Raw genomic sequence first — 15,586 nt, 5'->3', positions numbered from 1 at the left:
AAGGGTGCAAAGGATTCAAGCCAACTTTGAGTCTGCCTCCCCTTCCATGTTTGTATTGCAATATGGTCTTTAATTCCAGGACTACAAGTTATTATTTCCACGGGTTTCAGCCTCATTTCAATACGACGAAACGCAACACTGCCTCAACGTAGTGTATTTCTGACGACCACTGCAAACACAGTTTGGCCAAAAGTGAGGTATCCTTGCCTTTGTCAGCACAGGCCTTTCCTTATTTACTTACCAGATGAGACAGGGCTCCTGTGAGAACTGACCATCTTCATGGATTAGAGATGACATAGGAGCCTAAAGGAGACACCTAAGTGCCCGTGTAAGGCACGAATGGGCTGGTTTTCAGAAAGGCTGATTACCTGCAGCTCTCAATATCCTGAATTGATGCTCAACATCTTGGACAATCAGACCACAAGATCCTTAATTTGGTGCCTAAATAGAGGCAGCCATGTTTGAAAATTTGCATATAAACAGTCAGTGTTTAACATGTGCTATAAAGGTGGAGTTCTAGAACTTTTTAGAAAGTTTCTTCATCAAGTTGTCTACCAAGTACCTCTTAAATCCCACTTGCTGTTAGTATTTGCAAATCCATACAATTGGGATTAATCTGCAGTTGTAATTATTAGTGGATTATTGGATGCGGCTGTTGCACATACTAAAGAGAGATTTTCATTTTCAGCTACATTTGCTCAGCCTCCAAATCAAAGGTGCAATACACATTATATACTAGGCATAAAAATAAAAATCACTGACTACGACAAATAAGCCAAAAAAGCAATTTACAGAAGAATAACTCAGCACTTTTTGAAGCGCAGTTTTGAGGATTTGTTTTAGGCTTTTTTTTTTTCTGGGATGGAGAAGGAGAGGGGAGTCTAGCCTGAAATGCCCAAATCGATAATGGTTCTCATTTTGTACAGCACAATCTTGAATACTGCAAGAGCAGCAAAACTGCACTAGAGATTAGCCAAATCATTAATATTAATACTAATTCAACTCAAATTAATAAAAACTGCCCAAACCCCACAGAGCTTACACTATGCATTAGAGGCAGGCAGGGAGAAAATCCACTTGCCCCACCCAAACTATGCTTTGTAGAAGTTTGTCATGACAAACTATTGCAGTCACAACACAGGGATGTTAACAAAAAGGTTGCTTTGCAGCAGCAGAATGTTAAAAAGTGATTTTACATCTCAGTTATTAGCCTAGCTGTCCATGGCACAGCGTACGATAATGTTTTTGCAAACTAAGGACAACCTCAAAGATTTCCCCAGTAGCATTTCCCAGTGCTGGACACTGCCATGAATGTTTGCACAGCATCAGTAACAGTGACCGTGTGATGTAAAATTAGGACCCTCTATAATCAGCCTTTGAAATGTTACTGGGCACAGAAATGTTCGGTTGCTTTGCAAAACGACTTACGTGTGAGAAAGTAGCGATACCTCCTGTCCGAGGCAGGGAGGGGAAGAGGAGAAGAAGGGGAGTTTACGGCTCGCCCAGTTGATGTCAAAATGGCTACACAGAACAGTTTCAGGGAAGAGCAAAATAAACCCACTATAAACTAGGAACGTTAAACTGCATTTAATCAGCTAATCGAATAGTCGATGGAATTTCCATCAACTACTCGATTTATTGATAAGGGGAGAAACTGCAGAGCCACAGCGGGTGGCCAGGCATGTGTGGGGTATCAGCTGATTCCCAGCTTGCACCCGATCCCAGATGCTGTGCCTCTACTTTTAAAATGTATTAAGAGTCACTAGGTGCTTGGAGGAGCCACCAGGCTCTTAATACATTTAAAAAGAAGAGGTGCAACCAGGGGATCGGACACAAGTTGAGACAGCTGATTCCCAGTATAAACCCTGGTGTAGATCATCCTTGTAGATGTCTATCCAATCTGCTCTTAAATATCTCCAGTGATGGAGATTCTACAACCTCCCTATGCAATTTATTCCAATATTTAACCACCCCGACAGGAAGTTTTTCCCAATGTCCATCCTAAACCTCCCATGCTGAAGTTTAAGCCCATTGCTTCTTGTCCTATCCTCAGAGACCAAAGAGAAAATCTTTTCTCCCTCCTCTTTGGAACACCCTTTTAGGTACTTGAAAACTGCTACCATGTCCCCTCTCAGTCTTCTCTTTTCTAAACTAAACAAGCCCAATTCTTTCAGTCTTCCCTCATGAGTCATGTTTTCTAGGCCTTTAATCATTTTTGTTGCTCTTCTCTGGACCTTCTTCAGTTTTTCCACATTGCTCTTGAAATGTAGTGCCCAGAACTGGACACAGTACTCCAACTGAGGCCTAATTAGTTCAGAGTAGAGTGGAAGAATGACTTCTTGTGTCTTGCTCACAATACTCCTGTTAATGCATCCTAGAATCATGTTGGCTTTTTTTGCAACAGTGTCACACCGTTGACTCGTATTTAGCTTGTGGTCCACTATGACCCCTAGATCCCTTTCAGCAGTACTCCTTCCAAGACAATCACTTCCCGTTCTGTGTGTGTGAAACTAATTGTTCTTAAGTGGAGCACTTTACATCTTGCACAAGAAGCTTTTTTTGGATGAGATCTTCTGAAAAAACTTCTTGCGATAGAGAGCGTCCACACTGCAAAAGACCATCGAAAAAGCAATGCGCTTTTTCGAAAGATAGTGTCCAGACTGCCTGAACGCTATCTCGCATGTAAGCAGTGATTGCTATGGACAGAATGGCTACCAGGGCACCTGTGCTTTTTCTTCTTCCCTCTTCTTCCGAAAAATCTCCCTCTTCCCCATCCACACACGTCTTTTTGCAAAAAAGCTCTTTCACAAAAAGGCTTCTTCCTCATAGAATGAGGATTACCAATTGAGCAAAAAGCCCTCTGTTTTTTCAATTTACTGTTCAAAGAACGCGCTTGCAGTGTGGACGTAACTCAAGTTTTATCAGAAAAATGGCCGTCTTTCCGAAAAAACTGTAGTTTAGACATAGTAATTGTGAACTGTTAATAAGTACTCTCTGAGAACGGTTATCCAGCCAGTTATGCACCCACCTTATAGTAACCCCAGTCTAGAGCAATCTAACTCTGCATGTAGAGAAGACCTGACCTCAGATTTTAGGGTCTTGCCTGAAAGCTCCAAACATAATAAACTGCATTAAACTCAATGTATTTACCTTTGAAACATGATGATAACTGGTTGCAAGTTAGGGAGTACTTTGATCTTGGCGCTTAGCCCATGAAAACCCACCCCCTCCAGATGAGCGAGGACATTTTCCTCCATCTACCCCTTTATCCAGTGTACTATTTCTTCTGCAACCTGTACGTAAATGAGAAAAGGCAGATGACATACTCATCGTGAACAATGGTGGGGCCATCCCTTGTTAAGGCCTCTTCCTTGATTACATTGATAAGTTCAAAGGTGCTGCTTATGGGGGCATCTGGGTTTGGCCATTTGGGACACTGAAAGTGGCGTACTTCCAGAACGTAGTCATCCTGAAATGAAAAGCCATCCTGTTGTTAGCCACTGTAACGCCACATTCATACACTGAAGAATGCTGAGGTTTTATAGAATGACATTCCTCCCCATTCTGTTTGCCAATGAAAGAAACGAGAAGGGCCAGAAATGGAAATAGGAGTCTCATCTCAGGCAGGTGGGTAGCAACGATGGTATACACGTATGTGTGTATCATCCACACCTATGTGTCCCTAGCCTGTCTCTGCACCCCACACCACTGCATAGCCAGACAGGCTGGCCCACAGGCAGGGGCAGAAGAGAGATGCACAGCCCTTGTGTCCCAGATCTCTCTCTGAGTACCTGACTATGGAACCGACACTTTGTCTCTCTTCGAAGGATGGCATTAACCATGGTGCTCTTACAGAAGGAGAAAGCACAGCTGGCCAGCCAGCTGCAGCCCTTTCTTCTCCAGTTTCCAGCAGTGACTAATTGCAGCTGCTTTTATGGCCCTCTTGGGCCCCAATCGGCTGCTTTCCTTGCACGCACTCTAACCTGCTTGGAGGACCTTTCCAGGGATAGGTATGGCAAAACCATGAGGTTTCCAGTAGGGAGTCTTTGGGCGTAGGCCACTGCATTGCAAGACCCCTAGTACACTTTGAAAAGAGGTATGGAGCAAATAGTCTGCAGACCCGCAGGGATGCATGTACCACAGGTTGAGAACCACCAAGTTAGATCATAGAGCTCTTGGTGCTCCAGTTTATAGAGAGGACCAGGGTGTGTTGGTGTGTAGCATTTCTAGATGGGCTTCCATACAGGTTTTTTATACTAAGGTACAGCAAGTGCCTGTGTGATCCTTGCTCCTGCCTGATGGTAACACAATGCCACCTTCTCCCTGAATGCTGTGGAGGAACATCCTGCCTGCTGGACAATGCTCCTCTCCATCTCAGAGCCCACTGGCCATAAAGCCCTATGAGAAGCCACTTAGCTGCACAGAACCCTCCCCTGCACTCTGGCAGGCCATGTGTGTACTCAGCTATTCAATGGCTCTATTGTTGCCCATGCAGGAGTCAGTGAGGTCTGGGTGAATGCAGAGCTCAGCCAAGCTATGCAGCTCCGGCCTCTCTCAAGTTCCAGGAAGCCAAGTTTTGGTCCACAATTAATAATTTTGAATATATTTATACAATTAACTATGTTCCATTTCAATTCAGGGCCCACCTTCACATAGGTCTTTCTCTTCAGCGCCTCTCCCATTCAAAGGACAGCTCGTCAAACAAGAGAGGAGCAACTAAACATATCCAAACTAAAAAGGCTACCAAAGACAGGTATCAACATCTTCTCTGCAGCTAAATATACCTGCCATTGTAACCAAAGTCAAAGAACAGGCGTTCTCATACCATATAAATGTGGTTTAGCAAATCCAGAGCCAACAAGTTGGCTTCAAAACAGTTCATTTAGAAAATGTGAATTTCTAAAAGGGAAAATGAGACAGTGAATCTCAATGTCTTTTAAAAAATAAGTCATGTCAACCAATGTGACTGCTGCATGAAAAGCAAACCTCCTCACTCTTGAATCAGATAAGCAGAGATGAAATGCTCTAGCTCAGCCATCTACAGAACTGGAAGGCTGATAAGCAATCTTCCTGGAAATGAAACACTTGGAAAGTCAACTCTTGGGGAGTGAGAAGGAAAAGAAAATGGTAGCTGTAAATGACAGAATATTTTTTGCAAATTCTGTCTCACTGAAAGTTGAACTGATGGCAATAACACACTGTATGAAAGGCCTGGTCCAAATGATCTTATGTTGGGGGCAGGGGCGAGGGGAGGTTCTCTTTACCTGGGTAGCTTCAAGGATGAAATCATGGATGATAATTTGCTCTTCATTAGAGAGGCACAGTCTGTCTCTGCTGATAAGGGTCACGGTAAAAGTCTCACAGTTCATGGATTCCTCGCGACTTGGCCAGTACACAAACTCATCTTCTGCCTGGGGAAATGAAACAAACCGATCACTGCAGTCTTCCAAATTGCTTATTATGTATCGCTGAAAAATCCAGTGGATCCAAAACCTGATTTGATAGCTAGCTATGACCAGAAACTGATCTTTCAAAACTGCTTGTGTCTAAAAGAGATTCATTACAGTACTCAACAAGCCTCAAGTATCCCTCTGTGGCCTCCCAAATAATTCAAGTCTGCTTTTTAATTGGTTTCACAGGGAAATGATTATTTTAGTTAACTTAGACTTAACCTTTATGCAGACACAATCTTTCCCAAACTAGACCACCTGCTGTCTACCCATTACTCCCTTTCTTTTGCAGTCAGGCCAGGAACCTGTTTAGAAACACTCAGTGAACTTTAGAAATTGTTTGCTATTGTCTTTAATTATTATCTCGCTGTCAGGGGAGAGATTCTCACAGCTTTACTGTGCTTTGGATCAGCCGCTGATAGAACACTCATGGTTGTCATATCTAGGTGTTGACTGAAAAAAAGAAACACAAACATTCCTAGCCCTGAGGAAAACAGGTCAGCTTACTTCTGTGTAAACTTTATTCTGCTGAAAAAACCATCTACCGAAGGAGCAACAGTAAATTCTAAGTAAGGATAGCTCACTGATGGGAGGAAGAGGGTGGAAGGATTCAGAGTTTCGGTACTTTTACTGAGTAATCAGCTGTGGATTATACTCTCAAGAAAGTATATTTGAAAAAAGAATCAGGCATCCTAAGGCACTGGTCCAAAGAATGGAAGGAATAGTAGACCCAAGGTCCATGCCTGGTCTTGGATTTAAAGACATATGGGAGGCTGGCAAGAGCACAGAAGCTAATTGGACAGACTACATGGCATTACTTGTCTGTGTCTCTGAGGACAAGATCAGCAATTTGTTTTTCCTTTTGAAAGAACATGAGCCGTTATCTTCCGCAGCTATGAATCTATTGTCTCCCTCTGTGGCCAAGGGCAAGACTTTTGATGACGCTTTTGTTCCCACGTGCTTATGGGATTTAGGCTGGTCCTGCACTCACATCTGAAAATGTCTCCCTCAATCCACAGCAGTGGTTCCTGAAGTGTGGTCCGCAGGCTCGGGGCTTGCCCTACCCCTGCAGTGGAGAGCCTGCTCTGCTGCTTCAGCGTTATGCCCCATCTCACAGCAAAGTTGGCGCGCCAGCTTCATGCCATGAGGTAGGGGAGAGAAGTGAGCCCCACAGGCTGGATCCAGCTTGTGGGGAAAGGAAGCAGCTTTGCATGTTGTCACTCCCCTCTGCCCCCCAGCAGGGGGAACTGTCACCTGGAGGCTTTCCCCGCTGTTCCCACTGGTTGGAATTATGGCCAGCGGAAGCAGGGGGGGCAGTGCCTGGGAGCAGCAGGAGGCATGGAGCCAGTTAAGTGCCTCCCACCAAGACCCAGTGTTCCCACCCTGTTCCTGCACCCAACCTCCTGGCCAGACCCCCACTCCCAGTCCACTCTTGCACCCTATCTTTTGGCTAGACCCTGCACCTCCCCCACACTGCCTGCACCCATTTTGTCATCATGAGAGGCTGGCTGTTGATCTGCAAAAAGGTCTGCATTGAGCAGGGCAGGCTGTGGGCCAAAGTTTGAGCACCTCTGGTCTATAGAAGCGTATTCCAACAGTTCATAGTGATTTCACCCTTCTTCCTCAGACTGAGCTCACTCAACACAGCCATCAGTCTGCACTGTCATTCTTTCAGTGTCCGGCCCATAGGCACGAATTTCTGGGTGTGCCTTGCTTCTTTGTAAATGTGGCCTGCAAGGGTGTGAACGTACTTGCCATGGTCTCGCAAGTAAGTGGGGAAATCAGCCCCAGCCTTCCCCTGGCTGGTCAGAGCATTGGGGAGGAAGGGTTAGGCAGTGTGCTGCTCCTGACTTCCCCCGGCTGGCCAGAGCACGCTTAGTTGGAAGACCACGAGGATGCGTTTGCACCCTTCGCACCCCCCCGCCCCCGTACATACACGCCTGAGCGCTCTATGTTTGACTTCACCCACATGGACATTAACCATATCACAGAGTTTATGCCAATTTCTGGTGCCTGTTTCCAGGGCAACCCCCTCTACCCGCAACACAACTGAGGCAGAATCCAGCACCGTGTGCCTGCCAAGACGAGTTGCAAGGTATTTTCATATCGAGCCAGGAGTCACCTCTCCCATAGTCAGAACTGGTCAGCAGCCTTGCTTTCTGTGTTTTTAAAGGCTGGATCATCCTCTTCATTTTCACCGGACACATTCTCTCTTCATCTGTTCTTTTCCATTTGGCAGCACTTAGCTAAAATGCTTTCCCTTGGAATACCTGCTGATTGTCTTGAACCTCACTGCGCTGAAGAGGAGTACACAACCCTCACAACCTCTCTTTCCTTGGAACGAAGGCCATTCGCAGCCCTCACAACCTCTCTTGGAACGAAGGCCATTGTTTCCATGCCAATCTCAGCCACACGCCATTCACTTTTAGTCAGGCGCATATGAAAATAAATCCACTGCTCAGGCCTGAATCCCTTTCAGCACTCATTCTTCTTAAGCCTCTGCCAGTTAACCTGAAAGCTAGCATTAACACTTCACCCCTCTCACCTCCAGCACTTCAATTTTCTCTTTTATTTCCATCGGCACATACAACCACAACTGCTTTCGCCTTAATCAGAAACCATGTATTTATCCTCTCTTTGGTGTCCTTAACCCAAGGTCCCGTGCCCCCAGCAAACTAATTGCCTCTGTTACCACTTGATGGCCTTAACCTTCGCTTCTGGCACACAAATATCTTCACGGTCCCCACCCTTCATCACACAGGGCACAAACACACAGCAGTGAGGCATAAACAATCATTTTTGCTCTGCTCAGAGTGTGTTGTATGGTCTCCTTCAGTTCATTAGTAACTCAGTCCTGGCAGAGTACACTAGGCAGGCCCACCGATGGGCAGGGCAAAAGGGACAGTTGCCCTGGGGAACAGCGATTCAGAAGGGCCTGGGGCTCCCTGCTACAGCAAGGCGGCAGCTGGAACCCTGGGCCCTTTAAATCGCCGCTGGAGGGCTACACCACATGTTCCAGGCAGCTGCTCAAGGCTTGCTGGGGGAGGGCAGGGACCAGGGTGGCTCACTCCAGGAAGCGCTAATGGCTGGCTGGGATGGGGGGAGGGGAGGGGAGAGTAGAAGGGAGGGTGTGACACGGCCCGCTCTGAGCAGCGCTGAGTGCGGCTGCCTCCCAGACGTGCCCCTTCCACCTGAGGCCCTGCCCTTTCCAGGAGTGGAGCCGTCTCCCCCCACCTTGCTCAGGGGCCCAACAAATGTGTCAGCCCCACTGACACTAGTTGATGTTACCTATCCCCTCTAGGTTGAACCTTTCTAGTCCGGCACCCTCGGGACCTGACTGGTGCCAGACCAGAGAATTTCCCGGACTATGGGAGGTCAACATTGTCCAGCAGCATTACCAACATTTCCACAGCTGACTGGGCTCTTACAAGACATTGAGGGGCAAATTAGAGCTAAATAATGGCACAGAACACTGAGAGTCCGGACTGGTGGCTGTAAGAAATCTTTATGGGTGTCATGGCTCCTTCCCCACTCTGGCATGATAAATGCAGAAGTGGGGGCCAGCAAGTGTACCCCAAAGCCTTATCTACCAGGCTTTGGTATAAAACTTCCCCCAAAATCTTAAAAACCTAGATCTTGGGAATAACTTCCGCTGCCACCACCCAAATGTTGATAAAGAAATCAGGGGGAAGATCATTTGGGAAATCTCACCCCTAAGATAAAAATCAAGGCACACAATTAACCACTGCCAGGTTAATAAAAAGAAAAGAAAGAACTTTTATTATTACAACAATATTCCTGTTGCAAACATAATGACTAGATAGGGAGGTAACAAAATATACTCATGGAGAAACTCCATGGGCCTAGAACTTAGTTACAAAGAAAAGCCAAAACATCTTTTAAGCAGTGCCAGATCTCAGATCCCATACCCAATCCTTAAAACAATAAAACCTAACGAAACTACCTAAACTTTACCCTACTTACAGAAAATGAAGAATGGTGTCTTGGAGAGAGAGAGACATGCTTGTCCCTCTCTGTAGCTGCAGAGAACTCTTCCCGAGAGACAAAAGGAGAAAGGAAAAAACCCAAATTCCTTTGTCCCAGGTTGAAAGTCCCACCTACATTCCTACTGGTCACTCCACCTGGCTAGGTGTAGTTAACCCCTTAATCCCCAGGCTGCTGGCTAACCCTCATAATCATGACAATGGGACCCCGTGGAAACTTGGCCTCACCCATGATAAGTGGACATCTGGCTCACTCAAATCATGCCGGGCCACGGATGTTGCCAGACTAGAGCGTGCCGGACTAGAGAGGTTCAACCTGTATTAGATTTAACAGAAAGCAGCGACATGTTTGACTCTAACAAGTTTGTCGCATGAACCCAGGTTTATGCGTATGGCTCAAAAATGGCTACATTTGTAACAGAACCATAACCACATACATGAGTGACCCAATTCCTGCACACTGCTGTGCTCTGTAATTAAAGTATAGGATATAGGTAGTTACGTGTAAACACAGCAAGGAGCTGGTGGCACTTTAAAGACTAACACATTTATCAGTGTATTAGGGCATCAGCTTTCAGCACTTACCAAGCTCTGGTTGTCTGGCAGCATGACAATGATCTGCGCATTGTGATCCCAGATCATCCGCCAAAAGTCTTTAGTTGTGTGTGGAAGAGGATGCTGGGTTATGATGAACTCATTGCTCCTGAAGTAACCCTTATAAAGCAAAGACAAAACCACACAGTCCCTTATTGACACAGTACTTTTAAAACGTTAGGGTTTATTTATGGGAAGGGATCATGTTGTTTCAACTCCCACTGAAAACATCCAAGACAACTCTAATTTTTTCCGGTGCTATTATTAATATTTCTACACTTTCACTCCGAGTACACTTCCTCTTTTCAGAGTCCCTGTGGTTTTCATTTACTCCTAAGGCTCACATTTATTGGAGTGCATGCAATGGAAATATTCATTCCATAAAAAAATGTTTTGCATAATTTAAATATTTTAGACAATGAAATTTGACATTATGGAACTGTGTGAAAACTTCATCTTTCATACTCAACCATTATAAGCAAAGACAATTGTAGGACTCTGGTATTCAGCACCTTTCGGTTGATTTTGCTCTATAATTAAGTGCAGTTTTTCTCACCATGATATAAGAGGCATTAATGTAATCAGTTCCCTTCATTCCAGGCAGTGGTGCGAGACCCACCCTAGCACGTTCAGCTAGAAGATGAAAAAAAATGATCACAGTCTGGCCATGGCATGGTGCAGACAGCAGGAATTTCATGAGGTGGCTTTAACAAATCAGATCTAACACAACTCCCATCTCCCCCAGCAGCAGGGCTGCACTTTGACTGTGATAAAGCATTGCCAGCCAAAGCAGAATATAAAATGAAATGTTGTACAGTATTCCTACAAGGACAAAATAATTTCAGGAATCAGATTTTACTATAGCAAAAGATTTTCACAGCAGGCTGAATGATCAAATCACAGTATATACCATGGTGGCCGGGGATTTCAGATAATTCCTGACTACAGTGTTCCATTCGCCTCCAATTGCACACATAACCATCTCATTTATTTTGTTTCTCCGGTCTTTTTCCAGCACTGCTTTATGACTGTTTCTCTGACCTTGGGGCAGGCCGGCAGCTGTCTCTGCAGCTGAGGCAATCCCCATTGGATTAGTCACCCAGAAACATACACAATTCCCTCTACACATCTCATCTCCTCCAGAGGGCAGAAATGAGGTTTATATTCCCAGTCCCCAATTTTTTTTGAGTGCGCGCAAAATGTGCTACTAGGGTGAACTGAGCCATCCAAATGCAGTAATTTAATCTAGGGATGGGATAGTGTAAACGGTTCCAATGAGCCTGGGTTCATCAGTTAACCTTCATGGTTACACACAGTCCTCCCACCCACGCTGCTGCCTCTGCAGCAGAGGCAGCAGCTGGGAGTAAAGGGGAGGCAGTTCGACGAGAGCCAGTGATCATGGGGATCCTGCTTAAAAACCAGCTATCTGTGGAGCACTGGCTCACGCCTGACCGGGGCCAGCCCAAGCCATTCGTATGCCCTGGGCCCTGAGAGCGTGGCGCCGCCCCCGGAAGTGTGACGCATGTGCGTCTCTGCCCCCAGGAGCCCAGCGCATGCGTGGCCCCACCCCTGGGTGCGCGGCGCATGTGTGGTGCCACCCCGGGCGGGCAGAGCACGCGTGGTGCCGCCCCTGCCCAGCCTGGCAGCCCTGCACGGTGTCCTCTACAATAGGGCGCCCCGGGCGATAGTCCAGGTGGCCCGTATGTTGGGCCCGCTCTGCCCCTGCCCTACGCTGCTGCCTCTGATACAGTGAACTTTTCAGTGCTACATGTTTACCTTAATAAATGCATTAATATCCCTAATTTAATCATAGTCACTGCAAACAATCAACGTCAATCACACTGCGAGCTTTTACAGAGACGCTAACATGCATGTATGCCTGTGCTTCTGTAGATAACAAAGCCCCATATAATTATTCAAAAACTTTAACTCTGCAGATGAATATTTTGCTTGGACACTATCCCCAGGCCCTTTTGCCATAATCATTTCTAAAGACAGGACATCTTTGGCTGAACAAAACCTAACCATTCTCCTCTACTGGCAACTATGCCTCCTCATGCATAACAAACAGAATTCCACACAAAAAGTTATGCTAAGCAGTAATCAAACCAACGAGGTGAGCTTACATGGCACAACTGATGAGTTTCTGTTCTTCTCTTTGTTGCAGTCTTTTTGAGCGCTGAAGCATTCCACATACTTTGCGTTACACTGTGTGACCAGCTGAAAGAAAATAAGCAGGAATTGGTTGGATGTGGTTTTCACAGCCTTCAAAAAGAAGAGGAAAGTTTTTCCTTGGCAGTTTCTAGAAAAATACCATCACTGGAAGAACAAACTGTATGGTTAGATTTGTTTAAAGTACTCAAAATGCCAATAGGGATTATCCTCTTCCTAAAATACAGGACTTCTTATGGGATACAAAGGTCTCTACAGATCTCGCTTTGGCACACCTCAAAATGAAATTCCATTTCAAGTTGATTTTCACAGACCTCTCTAGATTTAGAAGCTTCAGGGGGTAGCCGATTTAGTCTGTACAGGATAAACTTAAAAAACAGAAAATGGTCTTGAAGCACTTTATAGACTAACAAAACATGTAGATTACAATTCATCCACAAATTCAATTCTCACACTGATGACCTCAATCAAGATAACGGATGGCTGGGACATTATCAACCTAACATACAAGGAAGGTGCCAACAACTCTTTGTCTGGGTAGATTCTTGCATTAGTACCCTTCCTATCTAATTGCTATCCTTTGATCCTTATCTGCTTCCTTTAACTATCTAATCTTTAGGTACTTATAGTTTACCAGTTCTGCTTCCTTGTTTTTCCCTTTGGGTATGTCTACACTTGCAGCCTAATTCGAACTAGGGCTGCAAATGTAGGCATTCGGAATTGCAAATCAAGCCCGGGATTTAAATATCCCGTGCTTGATTTGCATCTTCCTGGACGGGCGCCATTTTTGAAATTTACAAGCCCGAAGTAACTGCCCATGTCTACACGTGGCAGTGAAATGGGCGTTCGAAATAAAGTCCTAGTTCGAACTACCTGTTAAACCTCATTGCAGGGCAAAAAGAAAATTGTGCAGGCGCAGTGCACTCCTTTTGTGTCATTATACTCCTGAGAGGAGCACTTCTGATGGTACAGTTATTAGATCACGAGTAATTACAATGGGTTGATAACTGCTGGAAGCAGAAGTATGTTGTCAATATTGGAGCTGGTCCTAAACCTTTTTTTTCATACCACAAAAATAATTTCAAATGACCATTTCTCATTTTAAATGTTTATGGTAAAAACTCTAAAGAAAATTAAATGAATAATTCACTCAGTTTTTAATCAAAATTTATGTTTTGATTTGGTTCTTGAAAAAACAATTTAAAACTTCAATTTATTTTCTCTCTTTTCTTCCTGTTTATTTTGCCAGTGAAAGCAAAAGAATGCATCATAGTGAGAGACAATGTTTTGTTTTTTTCTTTCCGTTTTTTCCTCTACTTTGCCTTTTCCCACTCTTAACTTTTCAAAACTTCTTCAACTTCGAAACAGTTTGAGCGCCATAGCTCCAGAGTTATATTTTTCTCTTTATTCTTCTGTAATTTTGTCAGACATGGTGAAGATTTGAAATGTTGCAAAGTGGGGGGGGGGGGGGAAGGTAAAAAGAGAGTGAAAATTGTGGAATAAAACCTGTACATTATTAATTTTACTGCTCTGAGTGGGGAAAAAAGGGACAATAGGAGGGATACATTAAAATTACAAATTTTCACTGAAATGAAAAGTTTTGTTTTGAAACTTAGCACTAAAAAAAAAATTTAAAAAATCCAAAAACATTTTCATCTGATTTTGTTTTTAACAAAACCCCATTTTCAGCAGGAAAAGGTTCTAACTAAAAAATTTTGACCAGCTCTACTCATTAAAATAACAACAAGAGAAGAGCAGTTTAACAATTTCATCAAAGCTATCCCTCCCTCTATCAGCTATACAATGGACATTTGAGATGCAGGGGCTTGCCCAGCACCATCCAGCGCTCCTTCGGTGGTGCATGAGGGCTTCCTGAGCATGAATCCCCGTGCCCAGAGGCTAATCCACCATGCGTGGTAGCTCTAGTCATATGCGAAGTGGTGGACCCTTGGGACAAACTGTAGAACCTTGTAATAAAATAGCATTTAGCAACCTTCGTTACCTGCACTATTCCATCCCCATCAAGACTATTACAAACTGCTAAGCAAACTTGAAGCAGCCACTATTAAAAAAAAAAGAACTAGAAAAACACCCTATCAAAGGTTTCCTTCTTTGTTTAAAACTCACATCAAATGCTACGCCCCCCCCCCCCGACTTGCCAATTAATCCTTCCCTACTGATATTCCAAATCTCCAAGTAACTTTGAATAGCTGCCAGTATTTACCAAGGGTAACATTTTCAAATATACAAAAGTGCCGTATGCCTTGTCTGCACTTCCGATGGTGGGTAGAGTACAGATACTAGGCATGTCACTACACACCACTGGGGCAGGCAGCTGTGTCCACATTGATCACTACACTCTGTGGCTACATGCAGCAGCGGAAAGCTCCAGTGGGGGAAAGCAGTGGGAAAAGGCTCTACCAGAGCATTTTTCCTGGAGCCAGAGCCAGACTCTGCACTGCTAAAAGTACCAGTGTCAATATGAGAAGGGCTGCTAGAATGTGTAGAGAGCAGTGTAGGAGATACACACACCTACACCCACAGATCAGCTGTGTAGGGCATGCCACTCATTTAAGGTAGACCTCGCTGTCTACACTACCACTTAAGAGTGGTTGGGAATGCAGTATTTCTGCTCTTCATGCTACCTGAAGTGTAGCCATACCTTTAGGAGTCCCATTTTTAAAAGTTCCAAAGCAAGCTAGGTACCTAACTTATTGAAGTGTTTGAGACTCCAACTGACCCTTTGGAGTCTCAAAGCACCTAAGTCACTTTTGCAAATGGGAATTAGGTGGCAAAGACACTTGTGCCTACAGGAGGGGTTCTCAAACTTTTTGGCCCACAGCCCACTCTGCTCAACGCAGACCTTTCTGCAGACCACTCCTGATGATGAAGTGCAGGAAGTGGTGGAGAGGCAGGGTGCAGGAGTGGACTGGAGGTGGGGATTTGGCTGGGGGATAGGGTGCAGGAGCAGGATGGGGGGGAATCTGGGTGAAAGGGAGGGTGCAGGAGCAGGGTAGGGACATAGGGCCTTGGCTGAAGGCATTTACCTGGCTCTGGGCTTCCCCCTCCAGGTGACAGTTCCCTCAAGCAGGGGGAAGAGTGGCAGCACACGGAGCTGCTTCCTTCCCCCACTTGCCCTGCCCCCTACAGCAGGAAGCCAGCGCTGGTGCTCTAACCTCACTGTGAGAGGAGGAGTGCAGGGCTGGAGCGCCAGCGCAGATTCCCCGCTGCAGGAGTGGGATGAGCCCCGAGCCCATGGCCCACCTGCAAGATGGCTGTAGACCACTAATGGTCCATGGACTACACTTTGAGAACCACCAGTCTACACTAAACATGCACGGCTAGACCCGGTCAGCTGACTCGGGC

At 45.3% G+C, this 15,586-nt stretch overlaps 1 protein-coding gene across 8 annotated transcripts in view; it reads right to left on the bottom strand.

The window, feature by feature from the left end:
• The window catches only part of PTPRG (protein tyrosine phosphatase receptor type G), a 660,588-nt gene that overhangs the window by 9,518 nt on the left and 635,484 nt on the right, over window positions 1–15,586 (bottom strand). For all 8 annotated transcript variants that reach the window (XM_075938459.1, XM_075938461.1, XM_075938460.1 and 5 more), the window contains 5 exons: window positions 12,175–12,268; window positions 10,605–10,681; window positions 10,040–10,168; window positions 5,265–5,411; window positions 3,327–3,469 (listed from right to left, as the gene is read on the bottom strand). In XM_075938459.1, coding sequence (XP_075794574.1) covers window positions 3,327–3,469; window positions 5,265–5,411; window positions 10,040–10,168; window positions 10,605–10,681; window positions 12,175–12,268 — 590 coding nt within the window. The remainder of the gene's footprint in view (window positions 1–3,326; window positions 3,470–5,264; window positions 5,412–10,039; window positions 10,169–10,604; window positions 10,682–12,174; window positions 12,269–15,586) is intronic.

Source organism: Pelodiscus sinensis, chromosome 11 (assembly GCF_049634645.1).
Source record: "Pelodiscus sinensis isolate JC-2024 chromosome 11, ASM4963464v1, whole genome shotgun sequence".
NCBI lineage: Eukaryota > Metazoa > Chordata > Testudines > Trionychidae > Pelodiscus > Pelodiscus sinensis.
Note: the sequence above shows the minus strand (reverse complement) of the source record. Positions and strands in the feature narration are given on the sequence as shown.